The sequence below is a fragment of the Amblyomma americanum genome, chromosome 11 (assembly GCF_052857255.1).
Source record: "Amblyomma americanum isolate KBUSLIRL-KWMA chromosome 11, ASM5285725v1, whole genome shotgun sequence".
In the NCBI taxonomy this organism is placed as follows: Eukaryota; Metazoa; Arthropoda; class Arachnida; order Ixodida; family Ixodidae; genus Amblyomma; species Amblyomma americanum.
In genome coordinates, this window is record NC_135507.1 from 12,377,729 (window position 1) to 12,403,320 (window position 25,592).

The 25,592-nt window shown below is 45.7% G+C and overlaps 1 protein-coding gene and 1 long non-coding RNA gene across 3 annotated transcripts; both read right to left on the reverse strand.

Moving 5' to 3' along the window:
- Positions 1 to 3,541: 3,541 nt before the first annotated feature.
- Positions 3,542 to 5,398, reverse strand: LOC144111500 (uncharacterized). The gene is made up of 2 exons (XR_013310067.1): positions 5,278 to 5,398; positions 3,542 to 3,794 (listed from the first exon to the last, which is right to left on the reverse strand). It is a non-coding gene; the product is annotated as an uncharacterized LOC144111500 (long non-coding RNA).
- Positions 5,399 to 12,036: 6,638 nt separating this feature from the next.
- Positions 12,037 to 25,116, reverse strand: LOC144110386 (uncharacterized). 2 transcript variants are annotated; one of them, XM_077643238.1, is made up of 3 exons: positions 24,958 to 25,116; positions 23,680 to 23,763; positions 12,037 to 12,282 (listed from the first exon to the last, which is right to left on the reverse strand). In XM_077643238.1, exons 1-3 carry the CDS (start codon positions 25,013 to 25,015, stop codon positions 12,089 to 12,091), a joined length of 336 nt encoding a protein of 111 aa, XP_077499364.1. In that variant the 5' UTR covers positions 25,016 to 25,116; the 3' UTR covers positions 12,037 to 12,088. The 2 variants fall into 2 exon arrangements, with proteins under 2 accessions (XP_077499364.1, XP_077499363.1); XM_077643237.1 differs by lacking the exon at positions 12,037 to 12,282 and adding an exon at positions 17,203 to 17,466 and having other exon boundaries at positions 24,958 to 25,101.
- Positions 25,117 to 25,592: the final 476 nt, after the last annotated feature.

A 25,592-nucleotide genomic window follows, 5' to 3' on the forward strand; every position in this document is an offset into this window, starting at 1 on the left:
TGCAATTTTTTCGCACCCTATTTGAGGAGCAACGTGTACATAAATGCACGTTCAGGAGAACCACAACGAAGGCCTGTGCGGCTTCCGATCCTGAAAATTTTGTTAGAAAGGCTAGTGTTAGTTAAGGTGTTATCATTGTATAGACAAGCAGTGCGACGGAAATGATTGTGGGGCGCTGAAAACATATTCGCATGACTTAATGGTTTATCAGTAACAGGGTTCTCCGCTCTGCTCATCCTCACCCGCTCCCATCACACGTATATTATATTAAGCCGAGAAGACGGCGATTTAACAGCTGTTAGGAAGGAAGGTTACCTTCCTCTTGTGATTACTATGTGAGCGCTTCAAGCAGCGTATACGCTTGCATCACTTCGCTCAGGTGTTTACTGTGACACAAACTACCATTTAAGAGCGTCAAGTTACCATCGGCAGATGTTCACAACCACATGTGGTTGAAAATCTCTTTACAGCGGCACCTCCCCATTAACCGATTGGATCATCCTTATCGTTCTCCAGCCGCCGCGGTGGCTCAGTGGTTATGGGGCTCAGCTGCTGACCCGAAATATGCGGGTTTGATACCGGTTGTGGCAGCAGAATTTTGATGGAGGCTAAATTCTAGAGGCCTGTGTACTGCGCGATGTCAGTGCACGTTACAGAACCCCAGATGGCCGAAATTTCCGGAGCCCTTCACTACGGCGTCCCTCATAGCCCGAGTCACTTTCAAACGTTAAACCCCATACACCATAAAAAAATAAATGTTATTGTTCTGACGATTAGTTAAGGAGGTCAACTAAAGTGCTTGACTGAGCCTGTGGTGGCTAATCAGAATGGTAGGCTTCAGGATTAATTAAAAAGGGTAATGTTCACAAGTAGGGCAGAAAAGCAACGCTGTGTGGTGGGTGACTGGGGTGTCAACAAAGGGAGAGAGTCCATTTACCGGCGGTAAATAGTACACAGCAGGATCACTAGAATGCTGTTGCCAGAACGTCAAGAATGGCGTTGAAACTATGCTGCATGCAGTCGCAAGTAAGGAACGGTTGTTTCTTTGAGATGAAAAGTGTACAGCCAATGTTTTTTGAGAGTGTTTACGTGTGGCGCCGAATCTTGGGCTCCAGTGACAACAACAAAATCTTTATATGATATTTAGGGCAGTTCAGTGAGCATTAGGCCTTATGCAAAACTGCTGCTATCTATGGTAGAACAGCGAAACCGGTAGCGCGTCGTCATGTTAGAGAATGACTGTGTCTTTGTTTGAGATATTCCTGTGTTTCTTATAAATTTCGTAATGATATAAATTTACTGAAAAATTTTACGACTAGCTAACCTAATAACGCTCATCTGTCTCTCCTGTTTCAATTTCCAACACGCCGCGGCCAGATTCGCGCTGGAGTTATGTGCCACTCCTCCTGAGGCCAACAACAACGACTGGGCGTTTAACACGTGGGTCTAATGGTCTAATGCAGCGGCCAGCGAAGCTACATGTTCGCGCCACCACGGATTACAATCCCACTCGCGCCATATTCTGTTCTTTTATTTCACGCCGCGACTGAATGTGACATCCCAACCGTCTCGACCAATCAGGAGATTTCGTAATTAACGCAGGGCCCGACCGGTTTTTCTCGGCGATGAGGCTTCTAATGAAGCCGCATTAAAGCACGAAAAGGCGCTATTGCATATGTTACAAAAGCGAGGATAAGAGTCTGTGCCGGCCGCGTAGTGCTAAAGGCAGGAAACGGTGGTTTGTTAAAGCAAAAACTTTAAGGGGGGGGGGTCACTTTGTCGACCTAAAGTTCGGTGAGGCGAAAGCCTTTAGCGCGGTGTTTCTGCTTGCGTCACTGATGTGCGGTTAAGATGTTGACCAGGTACACAAGTGTTCGTGAATCTGAAAGGTTGGAGACACTGGAGGGCATTTGCGAGGGATCCGCCTGATTCGACGCCTTTCCGCAAACACACCCCAGCGACCTAGACAAGGCGAACTACATATGCATTGGCAGGAAGTAGCGTAGTCGTTAGCACGCTCGGCTGCGAAAAGGAAGGATCGATGGTGGTTCGGGTCCCACCGTGCACAAAGATTTTTTTTTCTCATGGAGCTGCGGCAGAGCGTGACATCGGAAGGACATGGTCGTAGCCGCGAGTATGAGCCCTTAAAGGCTTTCGCCTTAAAAGCGTGGAATAGAGGGCAACGTCAGCGACACAAGCGTAGTTGCGAATGTCTGGGATACTGAAGGCGTACACCAAAGCGCCGTTAGCACCTTTGTATCGTTTTTGCGCAGCGCTTTTCTTTCACGCTGTGTTAGTGTGAAGTGCTTAGTGTCGTTTTTGCTCCTTTATTCCTGGTTTGTCCGAGCATCTTTCGTCCTCAGGAGCTGTTAGTCATTCATCATATTTGCGCTGTTTCACAATGACTCATTACTAACGGGCCCAATGTTCGACGATGCTGAACTTCATTATATATGCCTGTAATAGATTTTTCGTTATTGCTGCTATAATCAATTCGACTAAATACTGGGAGTCTCTGTAATCATTTCGAGTAAATACTGGGAGCGTGCTTTGTTCCTTATTTTCGATATTTAAACGTGTGATCTCTCTTTGTGCTGATTTTATTTAAAGAACTGCTCAACAGTGCCTACAGCAACCATTCGCAATGCTCTAGACTTTAAAGTGCGTTTTAAACTGAATACTGGGCTTTGATCACTCTGCCGCTAAAAACAATGGCGACAATAATTGTAAACGATCAGTAATGCTTGCACGGTTCATGTCAGCGGTAGCGTTTTGAAGTTTGCTTAAGCGGACATTCTCTCTAACGTTTTTTTCGTTTTGTTTGCTCCTCTCTCACTGATGTCATCCATCTCATCATACCTCACCCGAAAGCCATGACAAATACAAAAAAAAATGGCCGGGGTTCAACGTGACTTGAACGAGTTATACGAACGACAGCTCTGTTAAACATGGTGAATACTCTCTCAAATTGAAATGGTTTTTGGGGAAACGAAATGGCGCACTATCTGTCTCACATATTAGCAGATACCTAAACCGCGCCATAAGGAAAGGGAAAAAGGAGGGAGTGAAAGAAGAAAGGAAGAAAGAGGTGCCGTAGTGGAGGGTTCCGGAATAATTTCGAACACCTGGGGATCTTTAACGTGCACTGACATCGCACAGCCCACCAGTGGCTTAGCGTTTCACCTCCATTGGAACGCAGCCGCCGCAGTCGTGTTCGAACTCGGAAACTACGGATCAGTAGCCGAGCGCCTAACCACTGAGCCACCGCGGCGGTTGTCAGTTCTCTCTCAAATGAAATTTCATGGTCAAGGTCAACGGCTAGTGCACAATACTCATAGTCATATGATCACGTGGTCATACTGCCATAGATTGAGCCATAACACCACGCAGTTAAAATCGGTTTGACTTTGTCAGGAGGTCATCTTCTCATCCACATCGAATTTTGAAGTTGTACATCGAGGATTAGAGCTCTCGCTCTAAAAAGAAGAAATATCACAAAATGCAGCGCCATGTTCTGTATTCAAACACAACAAACTGGGGATTAAACGCGGCATACACGCTGTCTTTATTCATTCCACCGTCCGTCATCGGCACATTTCCATCTTCCTACAATAGGCTTGCATTGCACTCGTCAATGGTGATGCATTTGCTGTCAGATGCCCTTCGGATCCAGCCTTCTCGGCAAAAACATTTGTGCACCATATTTAAAAGGCACATTCCGGGGTGTTTAATCCCGCACAATTCCTCGCAATCGCCACCACTCGTGAACTCCTCGCCCTCGGAGCATGACGGTGCTGTGAAGACAGAGAAACAAAAATGTCTATAATGGAACACCACATTCTGTGTTATGGAGGCAGGGTGTCTCAGTTTCATGCCATGTACGGAGAAGCTGGCGCAGTTTATAATAATAATAATAATAATAATAATAATAATAATAATAATAATAATAATAATAATAATAATAATAATAATAATAATAATAATAATAATAATAGTAATAGTAATAATAATAATAATAATAATAATAATAATAATAATAATAATAATAATAATAATAATAATAATAATTGGTTTTTGGGGAGCAGAAATGGCGCAGTATGTCTCCTATATCGTTGGACACCTGAACCGCGTCGTAATGGAAGGAATAAAGGAGGGAGTGAAAGAAGAAAGGAAGAGAGAGGTGCCGTACTGGAGGGTTCCGGAATAATTTCGACCACCTGGGGATCTTTAACGTGCACTGACATCGCACAGCACACGGGCCCCTCAGCCTTTTGCCTCCATAAAAACGCAGCCGCCGCGGTCGGGTTCGAACCCGGGAACTCCTGATCAGTAGCCGAGCGCCCTAACCACTGAGCCACCCCGGCGGGTTGGTGCAGTTGAGAGAACCACTTTTCCGCACAAAGAATGTTTCGAGGCTTTTTTTGAAACAGGGCTGGTTCAGGATTATTTCAATATCAGATGTGTATGTTGTTGTTCATGTTCATGAGCTTTTACCGTCCCAAAGTAACACAGGCTATGAGCGACGCCGTAGGGAAGTGCTCTGGATAATTTTAAACACTTGGGTTTAACATGCACTGGCATCGCACAGTAGACCGCACCTATAGCATTTCGCCTCCATCGAAATGCGGAAACCGTGGGCGGGATCAGATCCGTGTCTTTCGGATCATACACAGGACCCTATAGTCCCTGAGCTACCATGACGGCTGAATGTGCGATATGTGGATCGAACCCGACCGCGGCAGCTGCGTTTTTATGGAGGAAAAACGCTAAGGCGCCCATGTGCTGTGCGATGTCAGTGCACGTTAAAGATCCCCAGGTGGTCGAAATTATTCCGGAGCCCTCCACTACGGCACCTCTCTCTTCCTTTCCTCTTTCACTCCCTCCTGTACCCTTCCCTTACGGCGCGGTTCAGGCGTCCGACGATATATGAGAAAGATACTGCGCTATTTCCTTTCCCTCCAAAAACCAATTATTATTATTAATATTATTATGTGCCAAGGTGTGCGAGTGCTTTATGTTATTTAATACTAGATAATTTCCTGGTTTCACACCAATGTAGATAGCGAATATTTCTATTTAAACCCAGAAAACACTACGGAAATTGTTGCGGTGGTTCTTTCGAATAACCCGTAAATTATAGTTTTTATTACAGAACAAGGGATTAGTCAGAACTGAAATATTTACTTAAAGAAAGCCCGGCGTTTTGTGCAGTGCTTTCGCCAAGCACTATTACTTTAGCATAAGTGACCACCCGAGAAGTTAGTGCACTCCACTCACCAGAAAAGGCAGTTTTCAGAGCAATCAAGGCTAAGGCGGCAATAAGAGCGATCTTCATTTTCGCCTCTACTCTGCCTGGGCCGATGACTTCGACGATCAGAACGGTTATCCGGACGCCGGTGCTTTCTAGTGCACTTATAAGGAGTGTAGTTCAAACACCTGTCTTGCACGACAACAAACCGCACCTTGCAAATATTTTTCTTCATGAATAACAAATAACGCGAGAACAAAAAACAAGCAAAGAATAAACGAGTTTTTTTGTTTGTTTTATACTTTTTATTACACTCACTGATAGTTAGACAACGCTTTACACGTCATGTCTGCCAAAAGGGACCTAGAAGAGAATTAGACGAATCTGAGAGACTGTTTTTTAAGAAACAGCGCGCCTTGATCGACAGAAAAACCAAAGAACCACAAAGAGCGAGTGCATTGCCAAATAAAGCTTCGTATGATGCGTCAAACCGCAAATAAAAGAAACATAACGTAGTACTGCAATCTGTCAGGACTCAGGACATATGAGTCATGTGTTGAAATACTTAAATATTCCTTTCAGTCATCCTCGCACCAAACCTAGACATACCCACTACAGACAGGCACTGTAGTAGGTTTAATTTTTAACGAAAGTGAAAAAAAACGTCAATCAAAATTTAGAAAACACTACATTTCGGAACGTACTTGGTTCCTTCATCAGGTGCGACTACGGGCAATGTGGAACTTGGCTTTATAATTCGTAGTCTAGTCAGCTGCCAGGTAATAATTAATAATAATAATTGGTATTGGTGGAAAGGAAATGGCGCAGTGCCTGTCTCATATATCGTTGGACCCCTGAACCGCGCCGTAAGAGATGGAATAAAGGAGGGAGTGAAAGAAGAAAGAGGTGCCGTAGTGGTGGGCTCCGGAATAATTTAGACCACATGGGGATCTTTAACGTGCACTGGCATCGCACTGCTCACGAGCGCCTTAGCGTTTTTTCTTCATAAAAACGCAGCCGCCGCGGTCGGGTTCGAACCCGGGAACTCCGGATCAGTACCTGAGCGTCCTAACCACTGAGCCAGCGCGGCGGGTTCATGTCATTGAACGTAAACCGTGCATGTAAGAGATGGGAAGGGTTCCGAAAGAGTGGTTTACAATCTCTCGCTTCTCGCAAATCCAAACAAACCTCAACAAAACCCATGCAGAAATATTAAATCAACACCTGGATTTCAAAAGGCTCTACCTCTACCTCATATCTATAAATGGTTCAGCTCCAAGCTTCTATAGCGTAACTAAAATTTGCTAACATGGCATCCCTCTATGGCTGATTGTGGACTTCACTCTGTCTCTCCTATGGCGCCTTTTGGACGGCCTACACCATATACTATAGTCGGATATAACTCAAAAACGAAGCGCCTTTCCCTCGTCAAATGATCTCCCTCCAGCCAATGGTGTCGACTGATTCTCATCATCCTGCTAGCATGGCAATGAAGACAGGTGCGCGAAAAATCAGGAAGGGGGCTATCCGCTTTCATCTGCTATTGTCACGCTAGCAGGACATGAGAATCGGCCGACTCCATTTGCTGGAAGCCGGTCCTTTGACGGGGTAAAGCCGCTTTTTCTTGAGTTGTATTCACCTTTAGCTCAACTCGCCGGCACAACATCGATGCACGTGCGACCCTCCGGACATTTCGTCCAACTTGTCTCTGATCTAATAAGGGTGACGAGAGGTTGCTCTCTTTTGACTTGGTGTTTTTATTCACCCGTGTTCCAGTGCTCATGTCACTGTTCCTCGGTCGCAGCGCACTACAAGACGATCCAAAAATACACAAGCGAACACCGCTGAGCATCTCACCTCGACTTTTGCCTCCGCAGTACCTATTTCACTTGTCGAGGATAACTTTTCAAGGAAACTATCGGAACTGGTATGAGGGCGTCCATTTCAGTCATAATGGCTAAGTTAACCATGCATGACATCGAGAGATGAGCGTTTCGCTCCTTCAGTCTCCACGCAAAGTTGTTACTAAGTTACGTAGATGACTTCTGCGGGGTAGAAAAGCCCTCCAACAGAAAACCAGCAGTCTCACCTTAAATTCCAACGAACCAGCCATACAGTTTGTCGTCTAGTGTGAACAGCAGGCAGCCTTCTTTTTCTCAACGTTGTACTTGCAAGGCGCCAAAAACGCTTACGGTTCTCTGTGTGTACAAGAAGCCAACCCACAGGGTACGGTACCTCTAATTCGACTCCTCTCACCCCACTTTTGAAGAGCTTCTGAATAGAGCGGACACCACCTATTCCTTTTCAGACGAAAAAAGCGAAATGAATCATCTCTGACCTCCAAAAAAAAGGATACCTGATCTCTTTCTTTCGGCATATCATCCAAAACTAGAAGATTCAAGAAAAAAATAATTCTAACACTGGCCCTAGCACACGCCATCGGCAAAAAGTGTTTTCATTTCATATGTTAAAGGCGTCCGCGAAACATTGGGCCATATTCTCGAAAAAGAAGGGTTGCAAACAACACAGAAGACGACTTCCACCATAGGGCACTTCTTCCCCCGCAGTGTTCGGCTTCGTACATTGGTGAAACCAAGAGTTTTCCCGAAAAAAATGAAGCAGCACAAAGCGCCTGTCAGACAAAGGAACAGGGATGGAAGCCTGATGGCCGAACACTCCGAGGGATGTGACCATGCAGGATTGACTTCGACGGAGCCATTGTGCTGGATACCCAGCCACGCCCGCGCAGGAGGCTCTTCCTTGAATCATGGCTCATTCAACAGACGCCAGGGAGTGTTAACCGCTCCCTCGAAACCCTTCCCCTTCTTACATCTACGATTTACATGACATTATTGATACACGCTTACATTACTGATCCTCGGCTGACTCGCCCGCAGTCACACTTAATGAAGGAATTGATTAGGTTCCGAAACAGTGCGTTATCTCATTTTTGGTCGAAGTTCGTTTCTAACTACATTCCTTTCCCAACCAGACAGACCTCTGTCCTAAAGTTATCTTTTGAGCTTGTAGTAGGAACATGTTAAGAAACCTACCCTTAAAAAAATGAGTCGGTTAGAGGTTGAGTCAAGATTATTGTCAAAGAAGCGATGACTAATCTTGCACAATGATCGAAAGTTTTATACCCTTCAGAAAAGACAATAGTCGCCACTATTCATATGCGCCTTGAAGGCGCTATGCTTGCGTGCAGGTCTTCGCGTTGTCACATATTGTGTGCACGAGCACGGACGCTGACGTAGACGGAAGACTGCCGTGGGAATGCGTGCATCATGGGCGAAATTGTTCCCGCAGTCAGAAAAGAACTCGGCGGTGGCGGGAGCTCGTTCCACGGCCTATGTCAGAATCACTCGCCGTTCTCGGGTGGGCTAACTTTCAAAGCGATAAGGAACATTCGCTAGAAGCAGCCTAAAATTTCCACTAGAACCTCGAACAACGTATAAACCGATGTAAGCAGAGTGTATTGTCGCATTTATTGCTCTGGGAACACGCAATAAACGTGTGTACTTTCGTGTTGAGACCGCCCTTTGGTTTCATGGGTTGGTAGCAACATACTACGTCCGCTGCTGTGGACGAGGGTGGCGCGGGGGAACGCTCTCAAGGTTAGATTTCTGGCAATATAAATAGCCCGAAAAGCAGAAACGTACAGCCGGCGCTATAGGTCAGTCGGTGGTGCACCTGACGCGGAATTTGGAGGTCGTGGTCTGGGATACTACCAGCGGCAAGTGGTTGCTTTTTTATGCTTTCTAATCAGCTATCTTTCAGCGATGACGTAATTACATTTTCGTTGTACCATTTATTGAATCCGCAAGTTGTAAATTAAAAGAAAGCACTCCCTTATGCTATTTGATGCCAGTCACTGTTGGCTTCCTCCGTACATTATTCTTCAAGAGCGCTTAGGTCGCCTCTCGCGTAACAAAGAAATCGATAACGCCGCGTTTCGCCTGGAAAGCACGAAGAGTATAAAAACAATGCAAAGTTCTCTAGAAGTTGAAGCCAGACACCACAATTTCCTGCCGTTCTCACAGAACTCCGACCAGAAGAGCGACAGGCAGCCTTGAATTTTCGAATCTATGTCAGATAATAATTATGCCCTCGCATGTAGGAGGCTCGCCGGTAGCGATAGGGACACACGCATTCGTCGATCGGGATTATAAGAATGACTGTCGCTCTTCGCCACACTTCACTTCAGTCTGACAGGCGAGTCTTCCGAGAGTGAGCTCACAACGCCACGATCAGTCGCGATCATCCTGGGGCCAGTTCTGCATGATCGTCATCTGTTAGAGTGATCTGGTAGTGTGTAGCAAGCATACGACTGATCATCGTTTCTCGTGGAGGCCTTCCTTTCATTACTATTTCCAGCGGTGGCACTGACGAGGCGTGTTTCTTATGGCCCCCGGAAATGATTTTTCAGATACCCCATTGCTGCTCTCCACTCTGCCGAAACCGGTGGGATTATGACAGATTCCCCCTAGTGTCGGACAAAAGTATATAAGAACATTATGGCCCTTATATACTTTGCGCGAAAGATAGAAAGCGGCTGACAACGGCGAGGGATGCTGAGTGCGTTGTCCAACTCGAGAATAAGCGACTGATGGGGGAGCTCATCAAGCTGCAAAAGCAGCCAGCGAAACCAAGTGCTCTGCTCAACTAGAAGAGTGAAAGCAGCCGAAGGCGGAGGTCCGCATGACCTGGTTTATACGCTTGTACGGCTACCTCCTTCTATAGGAGCCGACTTACCATGCGGCACGCATTTCCTGTAATGCATTCCATGCTTATATTTAGACTCGATGGCGGAATAGACTGCTGATTTTTCGCACCTTATTTCGTGATCTGCGTGTGCGTAAATCTTCGTTCTGGAGCAACGAAGCTCTGCGAGCTCCTAACTGCGGCAAAATCCGCAGGAAAATTTGGTGCTCGATGTGCTGCCAAATTATATGTGGCGGAAGACATTTTGCTTTCAAGGAATGTGGGGCTCTGAAACCATTTTCAAATACTCTACAATTGCTCAGTACGAGCACTGAATTCTGCGTCAGTCCTCCGCTCCCGTCACGTGTCCTCTAATACTACGTCGAGGTGTTGGCGACTGAGTATCTGTAAGCAACAAAATGTACGTTTTTCTTGCGAGCAATTTGTCGGCGCTCCCAGCAAAGCAGATCTTTCTGACATCATTCAGTTGTTTACTGTGGCGAACTCTGCCCGTTAACTGCTTCAACTTACTTTCTGTGGTAGAGAACACTGACCCACTATAACCGGGTGTGGTTGAAAATGTGTTTTGTTCGGCACCTCATCATCATCCGCCTGGATTATCCCGTCGTCCTGCTGATTACTTCAAGCGCTGAATTACTGCGTCACTGGGGGATTTTAGTGCTAAGTACAATGGTGGGCTTCAATACAAACTAAAACGTTTAGGCTAATATTCTCCAGGTATATTACATAAATAATGCTTTAAGGTAGGTACTGAGGAAGTGGAAAGAGCGGGAGAGTGGTTCTGTCCTTGTGAGTAGGGAACGCGCTACTGGACCATTACAATGAACTTGCCAGATTATCGAGTGGACTGGGATGCAGAGTGCACGCAGTCCAAAGTAACGAAGGGCTGCTTAATTACATGCAACATAATTTATACAGCCAATTTGTTCTACGGGTTTTTTTCCGTGCCACCCAAACTTGGAGTCTAAAAATAAACTGCCAAGCCATTCACCAAAGTTCAGTGGCAAATGAAAAGAAAAAAAGCGACAAGTGCGCGGTCAAAAAAGTGAGGCAGGAACTTTTGAGGGTCTTTGTTTCTGAAATGGGGTGAGCGGCTTCATGAACAAAGTGTGCAGTGAAATAATTATTGCCTATTTGTTCATTTCTGGCCATTTTTCGTCGTTGTTGATATCTTGCGCGCCATTATATTGAAAAAGAAGCAGAAACTGAAAATATGGTGTGAATACTCCTTTATCGCAAAGAAGCGACGGCAGAATTTGAGAACAGCAGCCAGCCAATGCTGCGGCGTCTGTTCTACATGTGTTCATAGACTCAGCTGGAGAGAACAATGCCGGTTGGTTAAGTTATCGGAGTGGACAGACTACGTTAGCTAGGGGAACGTAGGAGCTTGTGGCTTAGGTAAATAACAATAAACATGCACAAAAACTTCGACAGCATCCTATTATCATTTGCACCCAGTCGTATTTAGTTCAGCCTGTGTTAGTTCTCAGCGTTTGCTTGTGGTTGCTCTCCTTCAATTATTACCATTTTGACCCATAGTCCTTCAGCATAAAAAGTTCTAACGCTTTCTTCAAGTGTTGAGAATGATTTATTTTTAGTCGTCGTTGCCTTTTGGGCATCCCCTCTAAGCAACCAAAAAGCGTCGTTTCTTAATTTATCTCTTTCTTTGCTCATCGTTTTTATGTAGCAGGAATGCGCATTCTTAGATATGTGTAGTGTCTCTGCGTTAGTTTGTTGTATAAATGTTGAGCAGTGCCTACAACGAACCATCTGGAAACTGCTGCACTCCAAGCGTTTAGATCTGTAGAGCCTAGCCTGAGCAATCAGTGGGTAAAAAAAAAGTGATAATAGACCGTATATTATTTTAAGCTTTTGACAAAGCTTACACTTCATATCTGTGGTATGAACCGGCGCACGTATTTTGTGGCATTGAATGCTTTGTTCTCTCACCCTTGTGTCACTGTCGTTGACCAATGCAAAAAAAGGAACAAATATTAAAAAACAGGCATGAGAAAATACGGCCCCAAGGTCTTTCCGCAAACACGAGGTGAGGATGCATGGTGTCCCACAGGCTGTGTTTATTACTTTCTGCATAGTTTTTCCATTTACATTTTCCTACGCAAGGCTGGCACTGCACTCCTCAGTGGTGATGCATTTGTCGTCAGATGGTCTCAGGATCCAGCCTTTCTTGCAAAAACATTTGTACAGCTGCTTTTTATGGCACTTTCTGCGGATGTCAGGGATCTTCTCGCACATCTTCTCGCAGGAGACACCATTCCTTAACTCTTCGCCCTCGGAGCATGACCGGGCTGCGAAAAAGATTTAAAAAGTGAGTTCAGTGCAGCGCTACGACCTGTGTCAAGGAGGTATAGCTCATCTCAGTTTCCTTGCATGTACGGAGAAATTGCCGCAGTAGGTTGAACCAGTTTAGCGAATAAAAAATTATCGGCCGCCCAGGCAGCGCCCAGCATGGTTTGGAGATCGCACAACTATCTCTCCGGGCTCGCCAAGCAGGACCACACATGATGGCTTCAAGAAACTAAATTTATTAGTCGTGGTGTTTCGAGTGTCGTAGTTTCAATTTGGTGCGCACTGCTAATTCGCAGGGCACCCACGAGGCCTCCGATATCTCAATGGTGGCGAAATTTTGCAAGCTGCACCTACCCGAGGGTTTGAAACGGGGGAGATTTCAGTCTATGTTTTGCCGCCTTTTCCTTAAACATTAGTAACACTGGAAGGTGTAGACTGCTTTTCGCCTCAAAACCTGCCCGCCGTCCCTCGGAACTTGCCTTATATGGCGTTGTTCAGTGGTTCAAAGAGCACGATTTGCTGCTGCTGCAACCAGGCAAGCGTTATTTTTTCTGTCATCTCCTTCTGTGGCCTTCCTAAAAGCGCTATATCAAATTTTAGAGAATGAGTGACCAACTATCGTTCAGCACCAAGTTCTTTTGGAGTCTATTATCAGACTCACGTATCCGAAGACGTGTTGATCCGAAGTATTGTTGAAAACTGTTCGTGTTTAAACGATAAAATTTGCAAAGGGTGCAGAATTTCGATGCTGGCCTTCCTTTTAAGCCACTGAGTACCGAAAATCAAGCTCCTGATTAAGATAGTTGTAAAGTCACCCTTTTTATTTAATATTAAATTTTTTCTGGTTTTGCCCTCAAGTAAATTGCGAATATTTCCATTTAAAGCCAGAAAATTCTACGCAATTTGTTGCGGTGGTTGTTTAGAATAACCCGTAAAATATAACTTTTACTAAAAAAGCAGGAGATTAGGCAGTGCTGAAATATTTACTTTAAAAGAGCCCGGCGTTTCGTGCAATGCTTTCGCCAAGCACCATTATTCACAGCATAAGTGATCACCCGAGAAGTTAGTGCGCTCCACTCACCAGCAAATGCGGATTTCAGAACAATCAAGGCTAAGGCGGCAATGAGAGCTATTTTCATTTTCGCCTCCACTCTGGTTGGGCCGATGACTTCGACGGTCTTAACCGTTATTCGGTTGGCGCGATTTTCTACTCCATTAGTCGGAAGTCTATTGTATTTCGCACACCTGTGCTGCAGGACTTCTAGCCGCACCTTGCACATCTTTTACTGAATGACGGATAATGCAAGAACACATAACAAGTGAATATTAAAAACAAGTTTTGTTTGTTTTTATTTGTTATTGCACTCACTGATGGTCAGACGTCGCTTTACAACTCTCTTTTGCCGGAAGGGGTTCAGAAGAGAAGTAGACGAGTCTCAGATTTTTTTTTCATGAAACGACGCGTCTTTATGGACAGGCAAACTAAAGGAGCACAAGGAACGGGCGTGCATTGCCAAATAAAGCTTCGTATGCTGCGTCAAACCGCGCATAAAAGAAACACAATCGAGTTTTGCAATTGGTCAGGATGTATGAGTCGTGTCGAAGTACAGAAGTGTGCCTTCTAATTATCGTCTACCAAATCTCGACAGACTCACTGTCGCACTATAGTAAATTTTAATTTCGCACGTAAGTTAGAAAACAATGCCAACCAAAAATGAGAAAACACTACGTTTCGGAACCTGCTCGGTTTCTTCATCACGTTAGACCGCGGGCGAATTGCAGCTTGGCTTTTTAAGGCCTCGTACAGTCAGCCGCCGGGTCACTTTACGGAAACTCTGAATGTAATAGATCCGAAAGGTTCCGAGGGAGTGGTTTACATTCTCTCGCTTCTCGCAAACCCAAACTAACCGCAACAAAACTCTTGTAGAGATATCTGATCGACACCCGGATTTTAAAAGAATAACACAGAATGTTTACAACATTCGAGTCAGTGCGAAATCACAGCTTTTTTTTACAGGGTCTCTTTTTACTGTTTTTACACGCGTGAATGACTGATCTGAGGCTCACACATGATAGCTGATTATTTGTTGTCTTTTTTAGCGCACACGTAAAAGACAGTTTTGCTCGGGCCAGAGAGAGGGAGAGGAACGTTTAACGCATAGAATGTTTGGGTTGGCCCTCATTCCAGGACCCCACTGGCTTTTGCCGCGGCTCTTGCCCGGTTCACCAGCGAAAGATGGTCCTCCGAATGCAAGATGGACAGCGCCGCCTCCCAGTCCTCAGTTCCTCCAGATTATTGCTACGTAGAAGACGACGATGAGCAGGCAGTGCCGCGGGACGGATCGCTCGCGCGAGGCTCCTACTCCGACATTCAGCTTGAGGACATCATCATCATCATCATGATCATCATCCCCTACTCAGCGCATACACGCAAAAGACGACTTTGCTATGCTCTAAACGTTCGGATTTGTGCATTCGCACTAAACGGCTCTACCCCTACCTCATTTCCATAAATGGTTCAGTTCCAAGCTTCTACAGCCCACCTAAAATTCGCAAACCTGAGTGAGTGAGTGAAAAACTTTATTCAGCTCTAGATTCGCTGGTCTTCTGCGGTCTTCAGATGGCTTCGTCCATCTTCTAGCAGAACGGTCGGTTGCCCTCAGTCCAGGGCTCCGCTGGATGCTGCTGCCAGTTGTGATCGCCGAATCAGACCTGAAATCTCTCTACGTCTAATTATGGACTTCACTCTGATTTCCTTGCGGCACCTTTCGAACTTTCTTCACAGTGTACTACAGTGGGATCTAACTAACCAAGGAACCGGCTTTTCCCCGTCAAAGGACCCTCTTCCAGCCAAAGGCGTCGGCCGATCCTCATGACCCTGCTAGCACGACAATGCGGGGAGCAGCGTGACAATGCAGTGGACAATGCGGTGGTGGTAACTAGAACAGAGCTTCTTCCACGGCCTATGTCAGCATCGCTAGCCATTTTCAGGCGGGCTAACTTTCAAGTCGTTAGGGAACAAGGAGTTTGAAATTTCCACAACAACCTCGAACAACAAAGAGACCGATGCGTGTGGCAGTAAGTTCGATCATGTTGGATCATGCTGGATCAAGTTCCACTTGACGCTAGCGATAATACAGGACATAATACGTCCGCCGTGTGGACGACGATGGCACTGATGAACGCCATCAAAGTTAGCTTACAAGCAACATAAATAGCCCCGAAAGCAGAAGACGCGGAATTCGGAGGTCGTGGGCTCGGATGCCACCAGCGGCAAGTGGTTCTTTTTGCTGCGTTTTTTTTGTTTTCAAGCGATGTTAATTGCCTCACGGCATAAAGATTATGAAATATGAGATGAGGAGGATGCTTAAATAAATTAAAAAGTTTGGCTGATCTAATGAAACCAAGTAGTGAACGATGATATGGACCCTGTGTCAGTCATAAAGTAATTACACTTTCAATGTAACATTAATTAAATCCGCAAATTTTAAAGTAAGACAAACCATTCCCATATGCTATTTGATGCCAGTGACTGTTGTCATCCGTACATTACCCTTCCAGATCGCTTAGGTCGCGTCTCACGTAACAAAGAAATCGATAATGCCGCGTTCCGCCAGGAAAACACGAAGAGCATAAAAACAACGCAAACAAAGTTTTACCGATGCCCCATTGCCTTTCTCCACGCTGCCGAAACCGGAAGCATTGTTCCAGACACCCCCCCCCCCCCCCCCTTAGTGTTGGGCTGCAGTATATAAGGACCTTATGGCCCTTATATACCTTGCACGGAAGACAGAAAGCGTCTGACAACGGCGAGGGATGCTGAGTGCGATGTCGATCTCGAGAATAAGCGACTAATGGGGCAGCTCGTCAAGCTGCAAAAGCAGCCAGCGAAACCCAGCGCTCTGCTCTACTAGAAGAGTGAAAGCAGCCGAAGGTGGAGGTCCGCATGACATGGTTGATACGCTTGTGCGGCTATCTCCATCTATTGGTGTAATGCATATCATGCTTTCATTTAGACTCGAGGACGGGGTAGACCGCAGATTTTCGCACCTAATTTCATAATCAACGTGTGCGTAAATCTTCGTTCTGGAAGGCAGCAATGGAGCCCTGCGAGTTCCTCACTACTGCAAAATCTGCTGGAAAAGGCGGCGCTCTTTGAGCTGGCAACTTACGTGAGGCGGAACCCATTTTCCTTCAAAGGATTGTGGGACTCCAATACTGCGTCTTGGTGCTGGTGACTGAGTAGCTGTTAGGAACGAAATATATCTTTTTCTTGCGAGCAGATTGGCGGCGCTCCCAGCAGCATACGTCTTTCTCACTTCATTCAGTTCGCTACTGTGACAAACTATGCCCGTTAACTACGTCAACCTGCTTTCTGTAGTAGAGAACTCTGACCCACTTTAACCAGGTGTGGTTGAAAATAAGTTTTGTTCGGCACCTCACCATCATCCGCCTGGATTATTCGGTCGCATTGCTGACTAGTTCAGACGGTGAATCACAGTGCGTGATTGGGGGCTCTTAGTGCAACTTACGATGGGAGGCTTCAAAATAACCTAAAGAATGAAACTAATGTCCATGGGTATGGAACAAAAACAATGATTTAAGGTAAGTGTTGAGGAAGTAGTAAGAGTGAGGGAGTAGTCATGTCTGTAATAAGTAGGCAACGCATTACTGGGCAATGAGAGTGCAGTTACCAAATCATTGAGTGGACAGGGTTGCAGAGCGCATGTAATCCAATGTAACCAAACGCTGCTTAATTACTTGCGAATGAAATCATACAGCCAATGCGGGCTACCTGTAATTCTCCATGGCACCGAAACTGTGCGTAAAAGTAAACTGCAAATGCCATTCAGGGCAGTTGGCAATGGAAAATAAAATGAGGGAGTATGTTAAAAAAATTGGAGCTGGAAATTTTGCAGTTCTTTTTTTTCTGAAATCTGGCTTTATTTCTCTCTTCTCCGTTTGCACATTTCTCATTTCCTACGCTAGGCTCGCATTGCACTCCTCAATGGTGATGCATTTGCCGTCAGATAGCCTCCGGATCCAGCCTTTCTTGCAAAAACATTTCAACACCGCCTCAAAAGTGCAAATTGGAACGTCTTTAGAGTTCTCCTCCTTCTTCCTGCACTCATTCTCGCAGGCGCCACCACCCCCGAACTCCTCGCCGTCGGCGCATGGCGGGGCTGCGAAAGAAAAGATGTAGAAAATTGTCATTAATGGAACCACGTGTTCTGCGTTAGGGATGCAGGTCATCTGAGTTTCATGGCATGTACGCAGGAGCTGACGCAGTTTAGTGAAGCACTTCTGCTAATAAATAAGTTAGCGGACGCACAGGGACTCCCTTGGCGAGCACTACCTACGTACCATGAGCACACATACCCATAACCAACAGAAATTGATTACTCGTGATATTTCACGTGCCACCGTTTGGATTAAGCGCGCGCCGCTAATTCGCGGAGTGCCCACGACGCCTCCGAAGGCGCCATCACACCCGCCAAATTTAGTAGCAGAATTCGTGCGCAGCTGTATGTGTGAGAGAGAGAGAGAGAGAAGCACGTGTTAGAGATTAGGGCGGGTGGGCCCTGCCCCAAAATGGGGGCGACGTTCTGGACCCATGAAATGAGTGAAAGCTGAGTGTTTTTGTCTGGCTGAGTGGGGAGTTGATACTAGCTTTCTGCAGAGGGAGCATGTTCTCAACTTTTGTAACACAGCACGAACAACGTCGGACAAGAACAAGAAGGACACAGGACGAGCGCTGCTCTCAAATAAAGTTTTATTAGCAACACCTGGTGCTTATAAAGGGAGAAACATGCACAGAGTACATCACATGTTACGCTAAAAGAGATAAAACATGAGGAAGAGAAGCACGCGACGCTCAAAGGCCACCAAGAGAAGCTATCTCTTTGTCATTGAGAGTTACTGACGGTTTGCTGACACAATTTGGCTCTTGACTGATATAGAATGCTTCCATTACTTCTCGCGTGGTTCTGATCACAGTGCGTGTACAGCACCTTTGTGCTACGCCACATAGCTGTGCATTTTTTCTTCTTTTTTTCTATTACTTCACAATTTTTACAGTGGCTCACCAAGTATGAAAGTTCGTTGTTGCTGTCTAGATTATTTCTGTGCACTTGCAACCTTTTATTTAAGCACCGTCCTGTCTGCCCGATGTACCAGGCTCCGCGTCGCTCGTCCCGTGTCCTTCTTGTTCTTGTCCGACGTTGTTCGCGCTGTTTTACAAAAGATGCATATATACCAACTCGTCCAACTGAACGTTCTGCTTAGGCATGTTCTCAAACCACCGGTACCGGCCCAAACGTTACGACGCACACCAACTCTGAGAGCTGACGAGCACCTTAAGCTATCACTGGATGTCGTCAGTGTGCCAGCTAAATATAGCGGCGGAACTTAAGCATGTTGCCAGACCAAGTGTTACAGCGCATATCAACATGGCTAACCGACGTGTTCCTTAAGCTACTATTTAATAAGGTGGTTTAAAAGTTAGATTTCAGAAAAAGACCAGTTGAAGATTATTTCAATTTGATATGTGTGCCTGGGGGTGCGAGTGCTCTTTAGAGCGATAGCTCTACTCGATGCAACAACCGCGCTCAACACCACGTGACCTGTCCACTGTCTGAAATTGACCTTCAGCCTTGACAAGGTCAAACTGCGCCTAGATAGACAAAAAGGCAGAAAAAAACCAATCCACGACTGGGAGCGAAACCCGCGGAGGCGCGAACAGATCGGCTTCACCGGACGCTGGGGGAGACTACCAAGCTGTTCCCACATTTTTTTAGTTATTGCCTTTTGCAGCAAGTACACGAACACCCCAACAGTATCATTTCTTATGACTTCAAATTTTACGTACTTTCAATTCAATAAGAACATCCACCACTTCAATGACTTTATCCCATAGGCCTTGCTTCCTGGGGATGTCAGCTGCTTACCTACATTCTCAACAAAATTAACTGCACACAGGGCGAACATCGGGATGATAATTTCTGACTGCCATTCGAGACGGCCACATCGCATGCAAGCCAAGAAGAAATATCACATCATATGGAATCAGCTCCGTGTTAACAGCGAGAAACCGAATACCTCTGGGGGTGAGAGGGAGATCTCTGTTAAGGGTACGTTACAGGACGTCCTAAAAGAATACAGCGTCCCAGCAATCGAGAAATATATGATCGACACTCTCTGATTTTCTACATAGGAGTCAGTCGGTCCCCTATGCCAGAAACATGCCTCTCTCTTGTAGCCAGGTTTTTATAGCAGCGTATTGGTATGCCCCGCCGCGGTGGCTCAGTGGTTAGGGCGCTCGACTACTGATCCGGAGTTCCCGGGTTCGAACCCGACCGCGGCGGCTGCGTTTTTATGGAGGAAAAACGCTAAGGCGCCCGTGTGCTGTGCGATGTCAGTGCACGTTAAAGATCCCCAGGTGGTCGAAATTATTCCGGAGCCCTCCACTACGGCACCTCTTCTTCCTTTCTTCTTTCACTCCCTCCTTTATCCCTTCCCTTACGGCGCGGTTCAGGTGTCCAACGATATATGAGACAGATACTGCGCCATTTCCTTTCCCCAAAAACCAATTATTATTATTATTATTGGTATGATGTTTGTAGAAAAAGGCCCAAACTCCCGCTCAAACCTTACTTTTTTAACCCGTTTTAGAACAGTCTATATATGCCTTGGCCTCCGGTGTACATGGGCTTCTACATTGGCAATGGTAGCATGATGTCTATTATGCCTGAACTCAACTCTTTGCGTTTCACATGTGTGAGGTACTCCATTGAAAATTGCGCAGTCAGAAATCTACAAGAACAAACGACTTCTCTCACCTGCACGCTAACAGAGTACATAAGACAGTCTTTAGAAGAAACGATTATTTTTGGAAAAGCAGATGAAGGGCGCAGCTTCCGGAATGTTCAAAGAAAAGGGCCGCGTCGGTCTTGAGAAACAAAAACCTGGACATCGATTGTTTCACAATGAGATTATGTAGCGCCAAGCCTCCACCAGCTAAACGCCGGAAAAGGTTGTCACAGCTTGTTCTCTCAAAGGTCGATTGCCAAAGAAGCCTCGCAAACACTCGGTGCATTTTCCTTGCATTCGATCAATTGCAAAAAAAATCCTGCAGGGTGTACAAGAATTTGATAGATAAGAACACATTGAAGATGACTGCCAGCGCAAATATCAACAAATCTCCGCCTTCCCAATCTATTCCCCTGATCTTGTAGTTCCCTGGTTCCCGCGTTCCAGTACACGGCATTATTCTGATACTGAGCCAAGGGAATCCCAAGATAAGTGCGCAGAGTACGTGAAAACTTGACGTTTTCCTAAAAACTTCAGGAGGGGACCTTTAGTCGCCGTGCCATAACCCAACAAATTTATCCCTATTGATGCGACAACCAACCACATCACAAAACATTTGGGCCAGTCTCATTGCATTACTAACGCTGCGCTCATCGACGCAAAAAACAGCCTAGCCTAAATTTTTGATTTTGCACGATTCTAGTGTAAAACCTTGCATGTTATCGCTCGCGATTATTTTCGCGCAGATAAGTGCTTTTGGGGGAAAGGAAACGACGCAGTATCTGTCTCACATATCGGCGGACACCTGAACCGCATCGTAAAGGAAGGGATAAAGGAGGGAGTGAAAGAAGAAAGGAAGAGGTGCCGTAGTGGAGGTCTCCGCAATAATTTCGATCACCTGGGGATCTTCAACGTACACTGACATCGCACAGCACACGGGCGCCTTAGCAGAACGGTTCCAAGATTAGCAGGAAATGTTTCTTATGATATCCTTTTCTTGAAACCTGAACACATATGCGTCGGAGATCTTATTTTAAAAGGTGTTCGCATGGCTTATAAGGAATGCACCAGGAACGCAATAATTAACAAGCACCTAACTGAAAACATCCCCGTCCGCTCATAATTGAGGCAGATATCCCCCCTCTCCCACATATTGTAGGCTATCGCCACAGTCAAACACTTCGTGTTAAACTGCACAGCACTCTCGCGCTACGCATTGCTCAGCGTCGTCTTCATCAACTTCCACCTGCTCCGTCCGGCGGCATTGCCCGCTGATTGTCGTCTTCTACGTAGCACAAATCCATGCTTTCCCGCTGATTCCCCAGCAACAACCGAAATTTGACCTTGGCCGATTTGCGCCAAAATCGATCTGCAACCTTAATTGACCATGGCCGACACATAGACGACCTTCAAATTTGGCCCGGGTCATTGCCAAAATTCTATCGCTCCACCTTTGGGTATAACCGTGGTTAAACACTGCCTAATGTTTGGCAAAGTTTGCAGCATTTTCAGCAGGATTGGCCACAGTAGTTCTGCATGTTCTGCATGCAGTGGATGGCAGCCAGCAATTCGGACTGGCGTTGTGAAGCGAGAGCACGATCATGGTTGCACTGCTCTGCGAACCAAGCGCGTTAAAACAGGCTAAGATAAGGCAAATGAATAAGGCAGACAAGCGCGAGTCAAGGTGCGAACAGACTACAAAAGACAAGAAACCTTAAAATTAAAGTTTTTTTTTAATTACGAATATGCCCGTACACAAACAAAGTATATGCTTCACTAAATGTGGATAAAAACTTTTCAGTCTGTTGCATCATGACCCAGCCGTTTACGCTCATTGAAAACAACTGAAGTAACGCTCGCGTACATGTATACGCTCTTGTGACTCACAAAGACCACAATAATTTCTCTATTAGAATTGTTACAGTGCCCGAGCGAAATTTTCTTTTTATTGGACCAAGGATTGCAACAGTATGTCTTGCAATGCAGGACTCGGTGCGAAGGCGCAGAACCCTAAACAAATTCAGTGCTCACGCAAATATGTACTCGCGTACCTTGCCATATGCCCATGTAGTTTACTCCACACTTGAAAGCTACACAGTGCACCAACTATTAAGAACACCTGGGAGCATTATTTGAGGAATGACTAACACGCCACATTCATTTTCTTTGACGGTCTGCATCTTTAGCTCACTTATCATTTAAAGCCTAAAATTTGTTGAGCTTTTAAGGCGGACAAAAATGAACATTGAGTCGCCACTTTTGTTTCCGTTCTTCAAACGATGCAAGTAATTGGTGAATATACGGTAAGACGTAAGACTGCGATTTTTGTCTTTCTGTATCTCAGACGGGTCATAAGCTTCTACATTTTACACTCGCCGCCGTGGCTCAGTGGTTAGCGCGCTCGGCTAATGATCCGGAGTAGCCGGGTTCAAACCCGACCACGGGGATCGAATTTTGATGGAGGGGCAGTTCTAGAGGCCCGTGTACTGCGCGATGTACTGCGCGTACAGCGAATCGCAAAGTCGCCCGTGTGCTGTGCGATGACAGTGCCCGTTAAAGATCCCCAGGTGGTCGAATTTATTCCGCAGCCCTCCACTACGGCACCTTTTTCCTCCTTTCTTCTCTCAGACCGTCCTTTATACCTTCCCTTACGGCGTGGTTCAGGTGTCCACCGAGATGTGAAACAGATACTGCGCCATTTCCTTTCCCCAAATACCAATTTATTCTATATTTTACATTAATAATAATAATAATAATAATCATAATAATAATAATAATAATAATAATAATAATAATAATAAGTTTTTGTGGAAAGGAAATGGCGCAGTATCTGTCTCATATATCGTTGGACACCTGAACCGCGCCGTAAGGGAAGGGATAAGGGAGGGAGTGAGAGAAGAAAGCAAGAATGAGGTGCCGTAGTGGAGGGCTCCGGAATAATTTCGACCACCTGGGGATCTTTAACGTGCACTGACATCGCACAGCACATGGGCGCCTTAGCGTTTTTCCTCCATAAAAACGCAGCCGCCGTGGTCGGGTTCGAACCCGGGAACTCCGGATCAGTAGTCGAGCGCCCTAACCACTGAGCCACCGCGGCGGGTTTAATAATAATAATACTAATTGGTTTTTGGGCAAAGGAAACGGCGCAGTATGTCTCATATATCGATGGACACCTGAACCGCGCCGTAAGGGAAAAGATAAAGGAGAGAGTGAAAGAAGAAAGGAAGAAAGTGGTGACGTAGTGGAGGGCTCCGCAATAATTTCGACCACCTGGGTATCTTTAACGTGCACTGACATCGCACAGCACATATTCAATTGGAATCTGAATTGCAACTAAGAGTTATCACAAATATAATCCAGCTGGTCTCTGCCTGAACCTGTTTCTTAAAACAGCGGCGAGATCCTTGGGTTATTGCCAGACCAGGCTGGGCATTCCCAAGGTGTTCGCTGATTTTTCTTTTCGTTTTCTTTTTTATCATGGACTGTGGTGGAGCTTCTTCGTGCGGCAGCCGCTCGTTACGAAACTCATCTGCCATTTTCTGCCCAAGCTTCCAATGTTCTTCTCTCGGCTGTCCGGCTTGTCGTACCTTTAAATCCAGGATCTCCGGGAAACTTGAACTCTGTCGTCTCCGCCTCTGTTGGGCCTGGAGCTGGGGCCGAAGCGCCGAAGCCTATAAATTACCATGGAAAAGAAAGCACTTGCTCTCGTTCCAAACATTATATATGACACTATTTCAGGACGCTTCTATTCTCTCGAAAGGAGCCAAATTCAGCTAAAGAGTAAATAAAGCAACGGGAAAGTTTCTGATCCTCATAAACCTTAGTGCAAAAAATGTGCAAAAAATAAACTTTTGATTTTGCTCTTTTAGATTTGAAACGCTAGATCTGAACCAGTTTTGCTCCCATACTTTTTTCTACAGTAGTAATTTAAGCTCTCTTTATGAATATAATCCCTAAAAATTACTATGCACTGAATTCAGCAGGCAAACAAAGTTCAGTTGTGCAATCGGAACCATTGCTGGACCTCAGCAACACAAGTGAGGAAAGCTCAATAGCAGGCTTGCGCCACCGGGCCGACATGAAAGCCTTCGTCTGCGCAAATGTTAACTAGTTAGGATGCATGGGATCTACAATGCATTTTACTTCACGGTAGCATCCTGACATCATGATTAACAGCGAAATGGTGGACGCCGAGAAGACACAAAACGATGGGACAACCGTTGGTCCCTTCGCTTGGTCCCTGCATGTGCCATTAGTCTGGCAATAAAGAACGAACAAAAAATCAGAAAACTTCCTTCTGAGGAAAGGAAATGGCGCAGTAACTGTTTCACTTATCTCGGTGGACATCTAAACCGCACATTAAGGAAGGAATAAAGGAGAGAGCGAAAGAAAGAAGGTAGAAAGAGGTGCCGTAGTGAAGGGCTCCGGAATAATTTCGACCACCTGGGGATCTTTAACGTGCCCTGACATCGCACGGGCGCCTTTAGCGTTTTGCCTGCATCGAAACGCGGCCGCCGTGGTAGGGTTCGAACCCGGGTACTCCGGCTCAATAGCGGAGCCCCCTAATCACTGCGCCACGTCGGCGGGTTGTTCAAAGGCGTATAAACTCTCTTTTAGAACTGTTAACCTCGCTTTTACTTCCTCTTCAAGAGCTGATGTGTGTGTGTGTTTTCGTTTTGGCATCTCAGTTTTCTCACTCGCGCTTGATTTGCTGGGGCTAATACTTAACTGCCAAAACATGAGCGTCGTCGAAGCTGTATCTTCTGCTTGCAAAAATAAACCGACTATTTTCGTCAATTCCTCGCAGTAGTTAATACTGCCTAAGCATCGTTAAAACTCTTCAAGAATGATCAGGCTGCACTTACCAGCAAAGGCGACTTCCAGAAGAAGCAATGCTAAGATAGTAGTATGAACCGCCCTCATTTTCTTCCCGGTTCTAACAAGACAGTTTCTTTGGTGGTGACGGCCGTTATTCGGCCGCCGTGCTTGCTAGGCGTCTTTTATTACAAGTCTATGTGGTCTGAACAGGTGTAATTTACGGCTTTCAATCGCATCTCGCCGAGGAGTCGATTCATGAAAAAAAAGTAAGATGACAGCATCAAACAACTGTGGGTTTGAAGGCATCTTATTTTCTTCCGTATAGCTCTTGTGTGGTCTTCTAGAGCCCTCACTACATGTGAGACAGTGCGTCACCGTTTTATTCTACCGAATGTTGCTAACACGAGGTGCAGCTGTGTCCGAGGCTAATTTCTCAAAATGGACCGTGTGACAATGAGAAATCATTGAGAGAAAACCAACGCTGACTCAAAGCAACCATGGAGACCTGTGGCGGCACAAAGCTTTTTGCGCTGTGCCGTATCACTCAGAATTAAAAGAAAACTAATCATTATGATCTTGTGGAATATGTAAGTCTTTTTTCAGGACAAAAACACTAATTCTTCCGGCGCACAATGCAGCACTAAGCCAAATGAAAGCAGGGAATATAAGCAGTGTAGCCGAC